The sequence below is a fragment of the Taudactylus pleione genome, unplaced genomic scaffold (assembly GCF_031769625.1).
Source record: "Taudactylus pleione unplaced genomic scaffold, aTauple2 ptg000391l, whole genome shotgun sequence".
NCBI classification, from domain to species: Eukaryota; Metazoa; Chordata; class Amphibia; order Anura; family Myobatrachidae; genus Taudactylus; species Taudactylus pleione.
In genome coordinates this window covers 16160926-16181372 of record NW_028284792.1, presented here as the reverse complement: position 1 = coordinate 16181372, position 20447 = coordinate 16160926, and the positions used below count along the sequence as shown (strand labels likewise).

The following is a 20447-nucleotide window of genomic DNA, read 5'->3' as shown; positions in this document are numbered from 1 at the left end:
GAAAAAGCTGTCTTTTGTTTGGCGCTCTCGGTTAACGGTACTTGCCAATACCCTTTGGTTAGGTCAAGAGTGGTTAAATACTTTGCCGTCCCTAGTCTCTCAATCAGTTCATCCACTCTTGGCATCGGGTAGGCATCGAATTTTGAAACACTGTTCAACTTTCGGAAGTCATTGCAGAAACGCACACTCCCGTCGGGCTTTGGAATCAACACAATGGAACTTGACCATTCACTATGTGATTCTTCAATAACCCCTAACTCTAGCATATTTTTAATTTCTTTCGACACCGATTCTCTTTGTGCTTCTGCTAACCTATAGGACTTTAGATTAACTTTAACCCCTGGGTCAGTGATGATGTCATGTTTAATGACCGAGGTTTTCCCAGGTACGTCAGAGAACAGCACCCTATTTCTAATCAGAAACTCCTTGACCTCTTGTTGTTGAATTGCCGACAGGGTTTTTGCCACTGTCACTTCGGGAACTAAGGGCCCTGGACTTACTGGAGGGTCTCGGACGGCCGACAGTACCGTTCTATCTTTCCAGGGCTTTAACAGATTTATATGGTATATCTGTTCCGGCTTTCTTTTCCCCGGCTGGTAAACTTTGTAATTGACCTGCCCCACTCTTTCTAAGATTTCAAAGGGCCCTTGCCATTTAGCCAAAAGTTTATTTTCCACAGTGGGAACCAATACTAACACTCTGTCCCCAGGAGCAAAACTGCGTAACCGAGCATTGCGGTTGTATACCCTCTGCTGTGCCTGTTGAGCCTGTTCCAGGTGCTCTCTCACTATCGGCACTACCGCAGCAATTCTCTCCTGCATTTGAGAAACATACTCAATCACCATTTTGTAAGGACTAGACTGCTTCTCCCATGTCTCTTTGGCAATGTCTAGTAACCCCGTTGGGTGTCTCCCATACAACAAGTCGAAGGGTGAAAACCCGGTGGAGGACTGGGGAACTTCTCTTATGGCCAACAATAAATACGGCAATAAGTAGTCCCAATCCCTACCATCCTTGTCGACCACTTTCCTAAGCATGTGTTTTAACGTCTTGTTAAACCTCTCGACCAGCCCATAGGTTTGGGGGTGATAAACCGAAGTTCTTAACTGTTCGATTTTGAACAGGCGGCATAACTCTTTCGTGACTTTGGACATAAACAGTGTACCCTGGTCAGTTAGTATCTCCTTAGGTATACCCAGCCTGCTAAAGACATGAACTAGCTCTCTGCAATGGTCTTGGCTGACGTATTGCGCAACGGGATCGCTTCCGGGTACCTGGTAGCGTAATCCATTATGACCAGAATATACTGGTGTCCCCTGGCAGACTTCATTAAGGGTCCAACCAAATCCATCGCTATTCTTTCAAACGGCACCTCTATGATAGGCAATGGAACTAGTGGACCCTTAAAATGTGGCCTGGGAGCATGATACTGACACTCAGGGCAGGATGCACAAAAGTCAGATACCTCTTTATGAAGCCCGGGCCAGAAAAACCTCTGCATTATTCGCTCAGTGGTTTTCTCTACCCCTAGATGGCCTGCCGTTATATGACCATGGGCCAGATCCAACACTGTTCTTCTGTAGGCTTTGGGAACTATTAGTTGTTCCACAACATCTTCCCCCTTCTTAGTCACCTGATATAACAAATCCTGCCACATTGCCATGTGGGGATAGGACAAAGGACTATCAGGGTCTACGGGTTTACCATCAACTACTTTTACATTCTCCCTGGCTTTTTCCAAAGTAGGGTCATTCAAGTGCTCCACGGCAAAGACCTCTCTTCTGACCTCTAAATCAGGCAGACGATCACCTGGCCCAACAACACTTCCCACCTCAATGGGAGGCACATCAGTTGGCGGGCCACCGTCACGCTCCGCATTCTCTAGTTCGCCAATCATAGTAGAAAAAGGGAATAACTCTGACTCAGAAGAAACTCCCTCCTCCACTACATTGACAACCTTCTCAAATGGATCGGGGTTGTTCACCTCTGGAACAAAACGGCTTTCCCACAACTTCCAGAAGTGAGCAAAGTCTCTCCCCAATATTGCATCGTACATCAGACCACGTACCAAACCTACAGAAACTATAGCAGAACCACATGGTGTCTCGATGTTCACCTCGGCAGTAACATAATATCGAGTATCCCCATGTATGCAGGTCACACCAACAGTTTTCCCCTCACGCCGCAAGGGGTTCACCAGCTCAGCTTTTATAAGTGTCACCAAGCTACCAGAGTCTAACAGTGCCTCTACTCGGTTGCCATCTACAGTGAGTACACACATGTGCTTATCAGTCACAGCCTGCTGGTCAGCCGTACAGGCTATCTGTGCAAAGAAAGACCCCCTGTGGTAGACATGAGCAGTATCACATTGCATAGGTTCAGTTGTAAGTGCACAATTAGCGGCAATATGGCCGAAGCCACCACATCGGAAACACTGAGTCATATTAATGTCTAGTCGTTTACGGGGCAAGAACCTTCCTGGCCTGGCAGGCCTGTCTCCAGGTTCTACACCCTCAGTCTTAGGTACATTCCACCGCCCAGCACCCTTCTCCCCTGGAACAGTCTTACCAGTGTCTGTGGGAGTTCGCCGGTGCACCATCGGGGCTCGGTGGGGCATACTCATCAGCTCCTCAGCCGCCACGTTCCTCTCCACCAGCTCGACCAACTGGTCCGCGGACTTAGGGTCTGCATGGCTCACCCACTTGCGCAGAGTCGCAGGTAATGATCACAGGTACCAGTCCATCACGACCCTTTCCACGATCTGTGGTCCCGTCAGTGTCTCGGGCTGTAGCCATTTTGAGGACAGATGGACGAGGTCATGCATCTGTGAAAATGGAGGCTTGTCCATATGGAACTCCCAGCGGTGGACCCGTTGGGCACGAACAAAGGTGGTGACTCCCAAGCGAGTTAGGATCTCCTGTTTTAGTTTTTTATAGTCCTTGGCATCAGCCAGGCATAAGTCGAAATAGGCCTTTTGTGGCTCCCCAGACAAAAAAGGTGCCACCAGACTTGCCCACTGCTCCTTGGGCCAACTCTCCCTTTCGGCCGTTCTTTCAAATGCGGTGAGATAGGCCTCCACATCATCGCCCGAAGTCATCTTCTGGAGGAAGTGACTGGCTCGTACGGAGTGAGTGGTGGTGGGAGGACCAGTACGAACATCTCTGGGCCGGGCGATCAGGTGCTGTACCACATCTTTTATGGCCTGGCTGTTTTCCGCTAAGGCCCGGCGGGTTTCCTCGATGGCAACCTGTTGTTGCCCCTGGGCTGTCTCCAAGGCCGACAGTTGCACCCTGGTGGATTCCTGCAGAGCCCTGGTAGATTCCTGCTGAGCTCTGGTAGATACCTGCTGAGCTGCTGTAGCTTGGAGCAGGGCTTTAATAATGTCCTCCATTTTGTCCTGGGGTGTAGGTTGGAAGCTGGACCTTGCCTCTCTGAGCATGGGCTGACGCCTCCTCTATGGGACTCCAAGGACACAGCGCTATTTCCACACTCACAAATTGGGTGTCTGTCCCTTTAATTTTTAAACGGAAAGTTTTCCTCTTGCTGCAACTTCAGTGTGTGTGGGTGCCCGCATTCTCCACCATATTGTGACACAGTTAGGTTAGGGGGTCCCTCTCCTGGGTAGAGGACTCCTTCCTTACACACACACACAGCAGCAGGGAAGCAGCACACCAGTCTGGATGCAAGTACAAGCTGGTCGGCGCCAGTCTTTATTGTACAATGACAGAAGTATAAAGAAAACATAAATATAAATCCTAGCCCTGTCGGGGCACTAACTTCACAGGTAGTTCCCTCACTACCGGAACCTGGCAGGGCCTAATGCCCTCGCCAGCAACAAAGCACAGCACAGTACTCACAGATAGATAGGTTTTTCAAGTGTCTCTGAGCAAACTCCCTGCCTGCTCTCCCAGGTGAGACAATCAGCCCTCAACACACTAGGCTTATATTGGCCACTCTCAGGTGGAAACCTTAACAAGCCTGTTACCAGGCTGCAAGATCCAAAACCTGGAGTGGCCGTGGGTGGAGCCCTCCCTCTCCTCTCACCCACAACCCCCAGGTCCCAAACCGGCTTTTCAAAAAGCCGAAACTCAAGCCTGCTACACTGCAGACTTTCTCCTGGGGGTTTAAAACACAAAAGACAGGAATCTGGGACAAATGTACCTGCCACAGACCACTTTACCAGTGATCCTATCACAGTGCGTACACATGTAGCGATCTGCCAGCGATACGATATCGCTGGCAGATCGTTATGCACCCTCCTTGGTATGCTGGATAATCAATATCGATCATCCAGCACACCATCAACTTACTGATGACTATAGAGACCCGCGATCGTTGATCGTCGGGGTCAACGACTGCAAAGGTGCATGGTGCGTAAAACTTGCCAACGCTCTGCTGATTCCATAGCTGAAAAGTTCCAAACTTCCACTGGCATTAATATAAGCACAAAAACTGTGCGACAGGAGCTTGATGGAATGGGTTTCCATGGCCGAGCAGATACATGCAAGCCTCACATCACCCAGTCCAATGCCAAGCGTCGGATGGAGGGGTGTAAAGCACACCGACTCTGGACTGTGGAGCAGTGGAAACGTGTTCTGTGGAGTGACTTACTGTTTAGCAGTCAGTCTGGGTTTGGCGGATGCCAGGAGAACGTTACCTGCATGACTGCATTGTGCCAACTGTGAAGTTTGGTGGAGGAGGGATAATGGTATGTGGCTGTTTTTCAGGGTTTGGGCTAAGGGGGTCATTCAGACCCGCTCGCGAGCGCAGGACGCTCGCAAGCGGGTCGATGTTCCCCCACTGCGCATGCGCACGATGGAGGGAGCTCCGTCGTGCGCATGCGCAAGACCTGGCGAGCGACGGGGTCTCCATCGCTCCGGGTCTCGCACCAAAGGAGGCGTGCTGTCGATGTTGATTGACAGCACACCCCCTTTGGTGGGCGTGCCTGCCAAACGGAGGCGTTCCCATGGGAACGCCTACCGTCTGAAGCCGGCCCCACTGACATCACTAGTGATGTCAGTGGGAGTGATTTTGGCTCTGATAGAGCCAAAATCACTCCAGGGCTTGCGGCAGCGAGACCCTACCGCAGGGTCTCCGTCGCAAGCCCGATGGTCGCGATGGTCAAGACCATCGCGACCATCATCATGGACGCTCGCATATGCTGTGGGTGATCACCCACAGCTATGCGAGCGGCCAGGAGGCCGCTCCATTTTCATGGAGGAGGGCCCTGATTCAGAGCGAGCGCTCTGGTCAAAGTGTTCGGCTCTGAATCAGGCCCTAAGCCCCTTATCTTCAGTGAAGGGCAATCTTAATGCTTCAACAAGGCATTTTGGACATTGCTATGCTTCCAACTTTGTGGCAACAGTTTGGGAAAGGGCCCTTTTCTGTTGAAACATGACTGTGCCCCAGTGCACAAAGCACCAGGGACAGCAGTACTGCGCATGTGCAGAGTCACCAGGAAAATGCCGCCGCCATTTTCTCAGTGATTATTGCATCCCTGCACCACCGACCTGGCGCTGCGGTGCAGCACGTTGGTGACTTCGGACAGGTACGTATGAAACTATATGGGTGCAGGGTGTGCGGTGTGGGCCCCCCTGGATATCCAGGGGCCCGTATGCACCGCACACCTTGCATACATTATAGATACGCCCCTGCCACAACCCCATCGAGCACCTTTGGGATGAACTGGAACGGAGATTGCGAGCCAGGCCTTCTAGTCCAACATCAGTGCCTGACCTCATAAATGCTCTACAGAATGAATGGGCACAAATTCCCACAGAAACACTCCAAAATCTTGTGGAAGGCCTTCCAAGAAGACTGGAAGCTGTTATAGCTGCAAAAGGGGGACCAACTCCATATTAAAGTATATGTATTTTTTTAATACAATGTCATTACAGCCCCTGTTGGTGTAATGGTCAGGTGTCCGAATTCTTTTGTCCATATAGTGTATATAAATGCATTGTGAGAATACAGTATTTTCACAGAGCCTGATTTTTACTCTGTAAAGTGTATGTGGCTCAATTTGTGCTTCAATACAATACATTCCTTTGTTTGTGGGTGGCAGAGGGTAGCAGGGAGAGACAGTAAGAAACAAAGGATGACAGGGGAGGCAGTGGGTGGCAGGGAGAGGCAGAGAGTGTTTAATTAACGTGTGCCACCTGTCGCTTTTTCTGTTTAATTAGTATGTGCTTTAATGAATTTAGGCCACATGCCCCTTACATGTTTAAGTTGTGCCAAGTTTTGCCACCTGCCCTCCTTTTTACATATTTAATTACGTTCTGCCACCTGCCACCCCCTTATTTATATATTTAAGTTGTTCTACCTGTCCCCCCATATAAAATATATTTAACTTTTGCTCCCTGTGCCCCCTTATATAATAATATTGTAGATTCCCCCCCCCCCTTCCTTAACTTACCTGCTCTTCCGCTGTTCTGTTCCATTCACTCGGGTTGCGAGTGGAGGCTCCAGGATGTCCATGATGGAGAGGAAGCAAAAGGAAGCAGTTCCTCTTTTTTCGCATCCTCTTTTCCAGCTTGTCTCATGGGCTGCTGGCACAATGGGTGCTGGAGGAGACCATGTAGGGTAGAGGGGGTCACCACCAAAGTGGTGGGCACCTGGCAATTTTTTAAATGTAAAAAAAACATACTCCAAATGGGTTTTCAGGAGTTTTAGCGCATACGCAGTTGCAAATAATCGCTGAACTACGTGAACATCAGCAACGCGCTTGAATTGCGTGCACCTCTTGATCAGGCCCTCAGTGTTTTCATTGACACTGTCCCCACACTGATAGAATGCCATTGAGATGAGGAGGCTGCAGTTGGTAACTTATCTGCGGAGACACCAATGTGACATGCGCCAAGGGCATAGCATGAGGCCAATTATTTCATTTTTATGCGCACGCTGAAGGCTTTTGCATGTACCCCATAAGCTTGACAGCATTATTTTTACACTGTAATTTATAGTTCAGCTTGGCAATGCACCTCCCAACACTGCACTTTTTAAATCTGGATTTGCTAAGTTGCAAGTTTGCTATTCTTTTTGTTTTGCTCCCAACTCTGAATCAGCCTTGCATCATACCAGAGACTGCACGCAAAATATCTGATGGTGCTTGAGATGCATACCTGCTGGAGCTTTATAACTGGCTGAAATCAGTTCCTCTCACTTGCCCACAAGGCTCTGTCACCACTACAACCTACTGGTAAGTCATTTTACTTTTTCAATACAACGGGAAGCCGTAATAGAGTACTTAAGGTGCATCATTCCTGCTAGCAGCCAGGTCCGACTGGAATATATATTGCATTTATCACCACCTCTAGGTGAAATTGAGACACATAATACTTGAGTGCTACATACTGCTATCTGCATAAGCTTATGCTCTTTGTATTTGGGGGATGTGGTCATAATACCGTTGGTTGGGATGCCAGGGCTTAGAATGCCGGCGCTGGAATCCCAACACCTGTCAGAATCCCGGTGCCGGCATCCCGACCACCGGCATCCCAACGTTAAGTATTGGGGTTAGGGGGGAAGGTTACGGTTAGGGGTTAGGCACTAGGGGGAGGGTTAGGGTTAGACACTAAGGGGGGAGGGTTAGGTTTAGGGCGTGGGGGGAAAGTTAGGTTTAGGCACTAGGGGGGAGGTTAGGATTAGGCAGCGAGGAGGGAGGGTTAGGGGTAGGGAGAGGGGGAAGGTTAGGATGCTGACCGATGGTTGTCGACATCCTTACCGTGTTGGGATGCCAGATCGCCGGCAACCCGTACCCAACCCATATTTGGATACCACCAGATTTGATTTATCACTTCCAGCTATGGCAATACTGTAACATAACTATACTGGATATTTCCACTGAATCCAATACTGACTTTTCTGATTTACCTACAATTGATTAACTGCTGATGTCATTGCACTATTGAAGTAAAAGAAGTTATACCTCATTGTTTTGGCCCTTGTTCTTTACCACATAAAAATATATATATGTGCATATCACATATCTACTTATCTAGATCACTATACACTATTACCAAACTAGGTGTAATGCTGGTACACCAAACAGGATTTCATAAAGGGTGCTACACCCAAAGAATAAATCTTCATTTCCCAAGATCCTTTTGGCTCACCTATAATATTATAATTAATGTTTACTTATAGTATGAATGAATACAGCTTTGACCAATTGGTATTAGACCACTTTATATAGCCCAGTTCATTGCTCCCACCCTGTAGGGAAGACATTTCACAGATCTGCAGACCAGCTTTGTCATGATGCTTCTCTGGCATCATGCAATCTTTTTTATTTGATAGAACATTATTTTGCTAGGTGTCACCATAGTGTGCTGTCAAATCAGTTAAGGTCAGGTGGGGCAGTTGCCCGGGGGCCCCCACACATAGCTACAACACCAGTATGGGGGGCATTGTTTGATAATGTGAATTGGTGGCTCTGGATGGCGTAATATAAGCAGGGGTCATTACATTGTGTTTAACACATTTGCGGTGCTGGAAATATTTACATATTATACTTTTTAATAACATTATCATTATGACAATTTTATTAGTATGAAGTATGAACCCACACAAATTAAATGACCTACAGCCGCCACAAACCTTAATCCGGCCCTGTGTTAAATATAGTAAATTACATTGTAAGAGACGGAAAGCTGATGGACTGAGGACCTCATTCAGACCCGCTCGATAGATGCGTTCACTTGCTCTAGCGTATGCAAATTTGGGAAGGTAGACGATCGCACGGCAAGGCATTAGCACGCCCACTATGTCTTAGCGTGCGATCGCATTGTGTATGCTGATGCCCACCAGCTTTTCCTAACACGCCCATCGGTACCATCGAGTACCATCAGATGTGATTGCAGCGCTTGTGGCTGACCATAACCTACCGCAAGCACTGCGAGCACTTCAGTGTTAAATCCAGCCAGGTGACGTGTACTATGATGCTGACTCTGAAATGGCGGTGAGACGCTCAGGCATAACTGCGTTCGCATCTCCACTCCCCCGTTTCTAGCAGCCAGCCCCTGTCACCACCCACAAACGGCTTCTCCTGTCACTCACTCTGCTGGGCAGTCTATGCGCAGCGAGCGAACGCTTCCCGATCTCTCGCACTGGTTTGCGCATGCGCACTGCGACGTGTACACATGCGCACAATGTGAAAAATGGCTGGCTACAAGCGAACACGTCCTAGCGAGCGGGTTTAAATCAGGTCCTGAGAACAAGCAACTGTCCATTGTACTTTAAGCGCACTGATTGGTCAATCCTGAAAACACTGGATAGGAAAGTGTAATTAAAATAATAGTCACTATATGCTGGCTATAAACATTTGGGATGGGGATATAATCATTTGATTTGGAAGCTCCTTTAAATTTATTTTATTAGCATTAAAATGTTATTGTCTGATTGAATTATCATGAGACTGTGGGTTCTATTTACTAAGCAGTATAAGGAGACAGAGTGAAAAGTGATAAGGTGCCAGCCAATAAGCTCCTAACTGCCATCTCACAGGCTGTGTTTGAAAAATGACAGTTGGCACCTTATTACTTGTCACTCTGTCTCCTAACACTGCTTAGTAAATAGACCCTTGTGTCATAAAAATATTTGCTGTTCACCAACCTGTATGTAATGCAATCATCCATGCCACCATTTTGTGAAAAGTGAGGTTTCTATCCAGCTGTCTTCTGATGCTTCTCCCACAGCACTGAATAAATGATTTGAGAAACATAATATGAAGCTCTCATTCATTCAGGATATTATTTTGTCATATAAAAGATAGAAATACTTCAAAATTTAATAATTCATTATTATAAGATTTATATATATTTCAGATTTATCTCTGTCTATAATTACTCACTGAGGGCCTGATTATGAGGGATGCTAATGTATGTGCTGCTTTCTTTTGAATTTGCTGCTGCAATAATATGCAAATTATAGTCTCAGCCTTCCTCTTCTGCAATTGGGAGCGCCGGAGATTGCAAGCCTGAGACACTGGATAGTGGAAATCTGCCAGCGTACTGGAACACTCCACCATCGAGGCACCATTGCAGCAACCATTGACACTTGCTATGCCCTATAATTCCACTAATCATGGCCTCTGTAGCTGCAGCTCTGAATTAGGAACGTAGCAGCATTCACTGACACTCCCTGGACACTCCCATTACACGTACATGAGACGCCCTTTTTTTGCATTCACTTCAGGTCACCTCACAGTCACCTACCGGGAATGCCCATGGTTGTCTTGTGCCAGCTCTATTTCAAGTGACTTTGTTTGCAACAGCGGCCTTTGCGTACACTCAGTGGCACACATACATGGTAGGGCTTTCTCTGACTTTTCGCCCATGCGCAGTAGCAAAATATTGCTCAACTACGCAAACATTGACGCCGCGTCCACCTCTAAATCAGGCCCTAACTTCAGTTATTGGAAATTCTTAATTTTTTGTGTGGAAATCCTAAGCAGCGAAAAATACTGAGGGGTCTATGCAAGTCTTGGAGATAAATTGGATAGAGATAAAATACCAACCAATCAGCTCCTGTCAGTTTTCAAGCACAGCTTATAAAGTCATAGTTAGAAGCTGATTGGTTGGTACTTTATCTCCACCCACTTTATCTCTCTCCAAGGCTTAGACCCCTGAGTACTCTAAAAAGATAACAGTCTCCTTATTACTGCATCGTTACATCTAACAGTTGTGTTTGTTCTGAATTGTATACAGTATTTGATTATTGTTTTCAATACAGCAATATAAAGGAGGTAGCAAACAAGAAAATATAAGTGTTGGTGTTGGGGTACTTCTATCATCTGGTCACTCCCACCTACTCTTACCTTCTAAACTCTCCACTTCATTATTTACATTCAATGCTCATATCAGTTGCCTTTTCCAACTTCCTCGTGTAGCTGGCTTTCTTTGTCCCCCTGGCCTTAACTCAAAATTCCATGATAACTTTGGTTCTTGGCTCGTAACCTTGAAATGGGCTCTCAAGACCCCTTTCTTCCTCAAAGCTTTCCAGCTCTCATCCTAACCCACTACTCCATGTTCCTTCCTCACAATCCAGCCCATCTGTGTCACCCCTGTTTGTCTGCCCCCTCCTCTTTAAAATGTAAGCTCTCACGAGCAGGGCCCTCTTCCCTCATGTGCTTTTCCCTCACTTACTCCTGCTTTAATTTACAACAGCACCTAACCCTTGGTTGCTGACACCATGCTGCTTATTTAAGTGTTATGCAGCAATGTATAAATCGTGTATTTGTCCTGCACTGTTTGTACTGTTAATAACTGGTTTCCCTGTGATATCATTGGTCTATGTACTTGTGTAGTGTGCTCATTTGTTTATGTACTTTGTAAGGTGCTGCGGAACCCTTGTGGCACCATATAAATAAAGGATAATAATAATAATAATAATAATAATAATAATAATAATATATTAAGGATTGGATCAACAACAATACCGGGGTGGGGGGTGTAAACAGTAACTGTGAAAACAATTCCTTCTTCTTATCTCAGCTTGTCTACTCTAAATAATCTCCATCTATGTTCACACTCAACCACAAAACCACTTTCATGTGAAACCATATATATTGAAGTTCTGGTATGCTTCTCTTTGCTTAGTGGACTTTACAGTTGAGCAGCTTCAAGTTGTTCACTTCTGCTCACATTGGCCCTCATTCAGACCCACTCGCAAGCGGGCGCACGTACGTTAGGCGTACGTACAAAAATATTTAAATTCAAGGGCTCGCTCGTATTTTCGATCGCATCTAAAAATCCTCCCCAAACTCAGACGACCCCTCCTCTAACTAACGAGCGTGCGAAATAGCGAGCGTACATCCCCGAAATGGCTTGAAGGGAACGCACGCACAAGTATAAACCGGAAGTGGCCATGTCAGATGTCGATTACCTGCTCCTTTATTCTGCCTACCTCCATCAATCGTATCATGCCAATCAATGTATCAATTAGCTTAATTGTTTTTTTTTTTCAACACAATGCAAGAAACTTTACTCTTGTCCGTGTTTGTGTTTACCCGCAGAATACGTACGGCTTAAACATTCGCTTTTATTGCTCAAAAAACATGTTAGCCACAATGAAACAATTGTTCTATTGCTGTGGATCCCCGCATATTTCCCGGGGTTCATTTCTTTATTTAAATTTGCTTACGCATGTCACTGCATCAAGCCTATCATAACTCTCCAGAGATTTCTGGCCCTGTCGAACACATGACTCATACACTAACCAATAAAATTGCTCCTGTTACTTTCCAAGATACATTAGCCAATCAGAAATTTTTGGCACACTTTATCAAAAATGAATTTTAAGAAAAACACCATTGCCATCATGAGAGCCTCCGCATTCACCAGGCGCGAGCTGCTGGTGCTAATGGAGGTGATGGATCGGCGTATCACCAGCCAGCCTCCACCCATCACCAACCGGCAGAAGCGTTCCGCGTATGCGGAGGCACAGGCCCGCCTGCGCTCCTTCGGCTCACGCCGCAACATCGGCCAGCTGGAGCGCAGGTGGTCTGACCTGCAACGGCGAATGCCCCGCTTGCTGGCATGCTTTCGCATGCAGATAGTGGAAAGTAAGTGTTATGTATTGTGGTTTTCATGTTTGTCTTTGTGGGGCAAACTGCGTGTGCATGTTTTCATGTCTGTCCTATTTTTTCATTCTCATCATATCTGCGTGTGCATGTTTTCATGTCTGTCCTATTTATTCATTCTCCTCATATCTGCATGGCCATGTTTTCCCTCTATTTCTGATATATTCATTCTACTCATATTTGCATGTTTTTTGTTGGTGGTGGGTGATTTTAAAATGTTATTTGGCCAGGATTTGGCCAGAAACTAACCACAATTTGTTTGACATCTTTTAGGGGGACAGGCAAGACTACGCCGTCACCGTCCGGCCAGACGGCGGTCCCGCCCACTCTCACCCACCCCCAGCCAACACTCCACCCCAAATAATTCCCCTATTCCCCCCTCCTCCCAAGCCTTCCAAGACCCTCTCCCGGAACTGTCGGGCCTCCTTCCCCTCCGTCCCCCTTCCCCCTCTCCTCCAACCACCCCTCTTCCAATTACCCCCTCCCCGGAGTCCGTGATAACCCCGCCCCGTTCTTTGGGGAATGAAGGCTCCTCCGAGGATGAAGATGGAGGGACTTCGGGATCTGGCATTTTGGCTACCGGTATGTTTTTCTTTCGCGTTTTTTTTTAACCACAAACTGTTTGTATGTAATCATGTGTCATTCCTTTATTCGTGATTTTTGGGTTGTTTTTTGGTGATTTAGCAGTTTGCCTTTACCTCTTCCTGCTGATTTCAACATACACATATCACACCTGTGGGTATTTCTACATAGGCCTTGTAATTTTTGCAGCACCCCTTTTTTTTTAATTTTGGTTTTGGAGTGATTTCGTTGTGTTTTTGTTTTTTTAATGTGGATTCCCTATTGTTTGATTAATCCACACACTTTTCTCACCCACAGAGGAACAGAGGCGTCGGCAAGAGGTGGAAGATTGTGTGGCACACATGCGCCAAAATTTAATTGGGGTGCTTGTGGCCCTTGACCGGCTGTCTGGCATCCTTCGGCAGTAGTTTTTTTTTTTTTTTATCTTTTTCAAAATAAATTGTTTATTTCTAATATACGTTCTGCCTCATTCGTTTTTTCAAAACCAAAGATAGTAAACCCTGACATAAGTAGACTGTTCCTGCAAGGTTTTACATTTTTTAAAAATTAGATTGGGTTTTGTATTTGTATGTAAAACACCCTCAAGAAACACATAACAGTAACAATGTCATTTCCCTTTTTGTGTGTAGTGTCAATTAGATATTTCTACATTTTACAGGTTCCTAGTTGGTGGGCAAGCTGCTTAGGCAAATCTTACAAAGCCAAATGATTGGCCAGGCTTCCTTTTGGTGTGGGTTGGGAACCTGAAAACATATTTCATTTTTGCTCAACTGGCGTCAGTACTGGATTACCCCTTAGTCAAATGTAAGGTGTGTTAACCTGGTTAAACTTGCTGGTAACGTCCAAAAAAAGGAAGAACATTTAACTCTCCAAACATTTATTCACAACATAACTGAGAAATCAAAGTGGTCACTCACAAAAAAAACACACAGTGATAATCTCAAATACAACACATACCAATAAAAAAACAAAAAAAACAAAACAAATCAAGAACTGGTTGAGGAAGGACCATGCCAAAATGATTCCACAAACATGGCGTTGCGATATGGGTTCCAGAATATATTCCCAAAATGACCAGATCCAGGTTTGGTAAGGGTAGCATGAAGTAGTGAGCGTTGTAGTGCCAAAGATTATGTGAACAAACCGAAGATGGTGAAAAAAAGAAAACAAAATTAGATGTTCGCAAACAAACACAAACACATTAGGTATAAACACTGTTTTGTTAAAACTTACCTAAAAAATCTGGCCACCACATCATCGCGTATGGCCCCCCCACATACTGACCTCCGACCAACCTCGGGGGGGCCATCCTCAGGTAAGGCATCCTCTGGCTGCATTGGGACACCACTCCTTATGGCGATGTTGTGAAATATCCCACACAGGACCACAATTTTCGACACCATATCCAGCAAATACATGAGCTCGCCACCAGAGCGGTGGAGGCATCTGAATCGGCCTTTTAAAAGGCCGATACAGCGCTCCACCACTTGCCTGGTGGCTGTAAGTGCGGAATTAAACGCACTTTGTGGGCCTGGTGTGGGAGCCAAATAAGGAGTGAGCAGCCAGGACATGCAACGATATCCACTGTCTCCTATGGAAAAGAATTGACAACATCAGGAACACTGTGTATCAAGCTTAACATTGTTATGTACTAAAGCTCTCCACTTACCCAGAAGCTACGCATCACCAGCTTGTAGGTTGGTTAATTTGTGCCATATCCCTGATTGCCGGATGACGAAGGAGTCATGTGCACTTCCGGGTAATTTAGCATTCAGGGACAGGATCTGGAGGGAGGTATCACATACCACCATTACATTCAGGGAGTGATAGTGTTTCCTGTTTCGAAATATGGCCTCCAGCCGTGCTGGAGGCTGAAGTGGTATGTGAGTACCATCCACAACCCCTATGATGTGTGGGAAGGCAGCTATTTGGTAAAAATTGGCCTTGGCCACACTAAGGGCACCATATCCAAAGGCATTTGAATAAAATGATGGAGGTGCTTGAAAAGTGCCTCCATCACTGCCCTCAGGATCCGGGAAAAGGAGGATTGGGAGATGCCCGCCACTATTCCCACCGTTGTTTGAAACGATCCTGAGGCACAGAAATGTAACACTGCCATAAATTGCGTAAGTGGTGGTATTGCTGTTGGACTGTCAATTTGCCGCTCAAGATCACTTTCTATTAATGAGAGAGTGTCTATGATGATTTTGGGAGGTAGACGGTAGCGTCTTAAAACCTCATCATCGGGCATTCCAAAAAGGGTGACACGTGTTCGAAATATCTGGGGCCTTGCATGCCTACGATGCCTACGCCTGGGACGAGATTGAGGTTGGTCGGCTTCCGGGAGCATGGCCAGAACAATCCGCCCCAGATCAACCTGAAATTCAAAGATTTCAAAGTAAGGCTTTTGACCCACCCCAAAACTATATTAAAACAACTTAGCTTGATGATACCATCCATTGCTGCTTACATGCCGGGGTATTGTCATGATACGTCCAAACTGAAAATAAACACCAAAATTACTTGACACATTTCACTCTGTGCATTTTTGTTTATAAATTTTGTGCTAGACCAAAGTTAAAATATGCCAAACACCCATTTAGCAAAACAGCAAAGCGACATTTAACACAGTACATCAAAATGGGTCGAAATGTTGGCACAAAAAGCGAAAGAGAAACCACCAAAAAGTTAGAATGATTATTAAACTGTTAAAAATGCGCAAATTAGTTCGCTAATACAAGTCACAAGAGTAACTACTAAAAATGCGCTAATTAGTTTGCTAATACAAGTCACAAGAGTAACTACTAAAAATGCGCTAATTAGTTCGCTAATACAAGTCACAAGAGTAACTACTAAAAATGCGCTAATTAGTTCGCTAATACAAGAAAAAAATGGACTTACCAAGAGCAAATATATAAGAGTCAAAATCAAAAGGTCTTTTGGGTCGAAAATAAACAAAATCTAAAATAGAAGAAATTATGGATCCAAAAATTACAAAAAATAAGAAACACAATGAAATAACAATTGAACAAAAGTTAGACTTCACAAAACTTACCAAATCAAGAAACGAGGTCCCAAAAATATAAACCAACAAAGATAACGGAAAAAAAAAACGCAAATCTAACCAACAAACGAATCTCCAACCGCCAACTCCTTTCTACGCAATCAATAAACTCCAGCCAAGATAACCTCCAACAATCCAAAAACGCCACCTCGACTTGAGACACACCAAGCCATAAATAGTGTTTCGTTTCCCGCACAAATTAAGGAGGGATCATAGGGCCGCACAATCAATGATGCGGCCGCAAAATAAGGACGCATGTATAAATACGTCACGAAAACACATTCAAATTCTGGTGTATTTCTTGTTTGGACCTCAGACATGGTGACAGACCAAGGAAAAAATGCCCAAGAGTCAGGCGGTAAGTCTTTCATGCATTTTCTATCAATGATTAATTTGAAACATAAGATTAGGCAAGTTGTGATTTTGTGAATTCTGTAAATTTACACAAATAGGTGAGGAGGATGACATGGAAGAGGCTGCTGGGCCCAGTATTCTGGCCAAAGCGGCCAAAAAAAAAAGGCAGCCACATTTCACAAGAAAGGAGATGGAGGTTTTGATCCAGAAGTGTGTGGACATCCTGCCACAGGCAGACAGGAATATGAGTCTAAGCCAGAAGTGGAGAATGTGGGAAGAGGTAGCCGTTGCTGTCAATAGGGTGGGTGATTATGTCCGTCTAGCCCGGGATGTCAAACGGCGGTAAGTAAACCCTTGCCCCCCTAAAAACAAACCCCATTTTAAACCAAAGGATAATGGCTTCCATTTTTCCCCACAGATGGGCGACTTCAAATATCGCCTAAAGCGAAAACTCGCGGACAGGGCTAGGCATGCAAGGGGGACAGGTGGGGGTCCCACCCCTGTGTCATTGGAGTTGACGGATTTAGAAGAGCTGGCACAGGGGTGTGTGCAGCCTGTGGAGGTGTTTGGCGTGTCCAACATGGATACGGACATGCCAGACTTTGCGGCTCCTCATGTTGTCCCCGGTAAATCTTTGGATGTCATCAACTCTGAAATGTTATTGTGCCAATATGTAGATTGTAATGTGAGGCTTTTCTCTTTTTTCCTAACAGAGACACAGGCGGATGAGTCTGCTCCAGAGGGGAGCCTTGGCCGCCGAATTTCTGCTGGCTCTGCAGGGGAGGAACCAGTACATCCGGCTGAGGACCCTGCAGAAGCCAGTCCAGGACAATCCCCCTCGCTGGCAGTGGCCCTCCTCACAGAACTCAATTTCAAATCGGACTCCCATACGGAGATTCTGCAGAGGATGGACGCCAGTCTGCTACGGGTGGCTGAGGCCCTGGAGCAAAATGCTGCGGCCAACGTGACCATTGGTCAGGCCCTGGCGGAAAATACCAGGGCCAACATCCGCATCGCCAATGCCGTGGAGCAGCTCGTTCGCCAGCACATGGTGGAGCCGACCTCCCTTCCTGCCGGAACATCAGGATCCTCCACCTCTGGCACAACATCAGCCAATCCTCCAAATGTGCCTAGCCCTGTGCCTAGTCCAGAGGCCACAACATCTGCCTCTGGACAGGCCAGCCCGATGACATCCCGGACCCGGTCTGGCGCCCTCCCTCCCCCATCCAAACGGGTGAAAAAACGGTGACAGCAATGGTGACTTTTCCCACAATCCTTCTGTGCTTGGCTCATATTCCTTTCTGGTCAAAACTTCCCTCTCCTTTCTTGTGAAATGTTTTTATTTTTTTGTTGTATGTTTATGTCAACAGTTATGTTGGGCCAATTTGTTTGATTTTGGAACATATCTTTGGGCAAAAAAGATGTCCCCAAAATTTAAAAAAAAAGTTTTTTTGTTTGAGCAATAAAATGGAAATTAAACAATGACATTGGATTGTGAAATTATTGTACAAATGGGTTACATTTAATCCTGGGCCAAAAAGCAAAAACTCGGCCAAAACAAAAAAAAAAAAAAAGGTCTCTTTAAGGAACATTTACAAATTCATATAATTAGGCAAATTCAAGAGGCACAAATAAAATGGTGCGAAACTGAAAACATGATAACATTATTGTTACAATAGGCCCTAACCAACAAATTGCTGCCCAAATAAACCCCCACACATGTACGCAAATTGATTGTGTCATCCTGTCATTAGCAGCTCTGAGTTCCACCTGCGTACAGTTTTGTGCTATCCCAAAAAACTGATTTCAAAACACATACCAAGCCGGTTCTCAATCCAACACTAATTGCTTTTCTGCCCTCCCGCGATTAATCGCAACAACATCGTGGAGTCCCGGGACGGAGGAGAAGGCCATCGCCAATGTGGTCGAGTAATCCAGACCCTAAGCTGTGCGAGCATTTGGAAGGGAAAGAGGATCATCCAGTGACGTAGGAGTCGGTCCGTACACATTTTACGCTCGCATCTGCTAATGTATGTACGCCCCAAAAACGCCTCGCCACGCCTGCGTTTTTCCATCTCCACCCTCGTCAACACCCTAAAACGCCCTGTTCTGTCAATCACATTTGACATGTCACTTCCTGTACGCTATTTTAGGAATGAGTCCAAAAAAACTCGCAATCTGCAGTACGCACATGCGCAGTGTTACACCGACGCATGCGCGGTTATTCAACATCGGAACGCAACGAGCGTACTGCTGTTAACGAGCGGCTCTGAATGAGGGCCATTGTTTCCTGTGTGCAACTATGGGCGGCCTCTATTGTTGCTCGCAATCAGGAGGCTCAGGGGTCTATTCAGCATTGATTTTTTTACATAAAAAATTTGGAAACTATGATTTCCGTATTTTTTATGTAAATCCCCTATTCAGCAATGGGATAATGGAGAAGATAACGCAATTATCTTCTCCATTGATTCCCGTCTCGCTGAATACCGCACTGTAGGGATCAGCCATTGATTTCTACAGTGCTTTAACACTTTTTGCTATTCAGCAAAGCAAAAGGTGTTAAATCACTCGATAAATATTTCCTTTATATAATGCCATTTCAGAATGGCGTTACATGAAGAACATACTTATATTTCCCGAAAACTGCAGGGACAGAGGGACATTTTCCCATAAGTCTCTGCAGCATCTTGCTAGCCCGCCCAGCCTCCGTTCCAGGTTCCCGGTGATCGGCGGCAGGTAAGTCACTCTAGAGACTTTTAAACCCCCTGAAATTGATTGATATGTGTATACAGGCTTATACTAGCCTGTATACATGTATATTTATGTGCGATTATATTTAACATTTATATATAAATGTTAAATATAAAAGCACATAAATATACATGTATACAGGCTAGTGTAAAGCCTGTCTACACATATCAATCAATATCAGGAGGCTGGAACTGTACTTATCCCTCCGCGGTCACCGGGAAGCCAGAACGGAGACTGTTCCCGAGCGCATGACTGAGCATGCGCAGGGAACAAACAGAAGGGATTGTTTTCGGAATCCCGAAAACAATGCCTTCTGTGGCATCTTAGGGACAGCGTGTTACCGCAAACGCAGTCCCTGCAGAAGATAATGCTGAATAGCTTACATATTTTATCATAATTGATAAAATATCGTGACGATGTTGCCCGATAATATTCTGGGCAACATCGACACTGTTGCTGAATAGACCCCTCAGGCACATACCTGTGAAGTATAATGGGCCTCAAATTCAAACACAGTAAGATTTGCTGTTTGAATTGAAAAAAACTTTAAAAATAGTTGGACAGGCAGAAAACATTTGATAGCTTAATTCATTAGGCAAAATTTACTAAGTGGCGGTTTGACGGCGGTTTGGTGTCGGTTTTTTCAGTGGTTTATAAATGACAGCCCTGTTCTATTCTATTCTATTCTAAAATGTGTTTTGATGGCAGTTTTGCAGCGGTTTTGGCCTTAGTAAATCTGCAGAAAGCAAAACCGCCGCCACACCACAGTCAGAACACATTTTAGAATAGAATAGAACAGGGCTGTCATTTAGAAACCACTGCAAAACCACAACCAAACCCCCGGGGTTTAGAATAGAATAGAAATCGCCACCAAACCGCCGGGGTTTAGAATAGAATAGAAACCACCGTCAAACTGCCGCTTAGTAAATTTTGCCCATTGTCTTTAAACTGCAAAATTTTTATTTGATCTTTAATCTCAAACTTGACACAGATTTTGCAGTTTTCAAATACACACCTCAGTAGTCAAACTAAAGTTAATTTTGATATTTGATAGGTTGTGTTTGAGGTCAAGGAACAATGGCGCTAATTCAGCATTGCACGCAATGGTGATCCCAG

General features: G+C 45.5%; 1 protein-coding gene across 1 annotated transcript in view; it reads right to left on the bottom strand.

The window, feature by feature from the left end:
- The window catches only part of CYBB (cytochrome b-245 beta chain), a 77049-nt gene that overhangs the window by 40999 nt on the left and 15603 nt on the right, over positions 1-20447 (bottom strand). The window contains exon 4 of the mRNA XM_088445876.1: positions 9613-9697. Coding sequence (XP_088302002.1) covers positions 9613-9697 — 85 coding nt within the window. The remainder of the gene's footprint in view (positions 1-9612; positions 9698-20447) is intronic.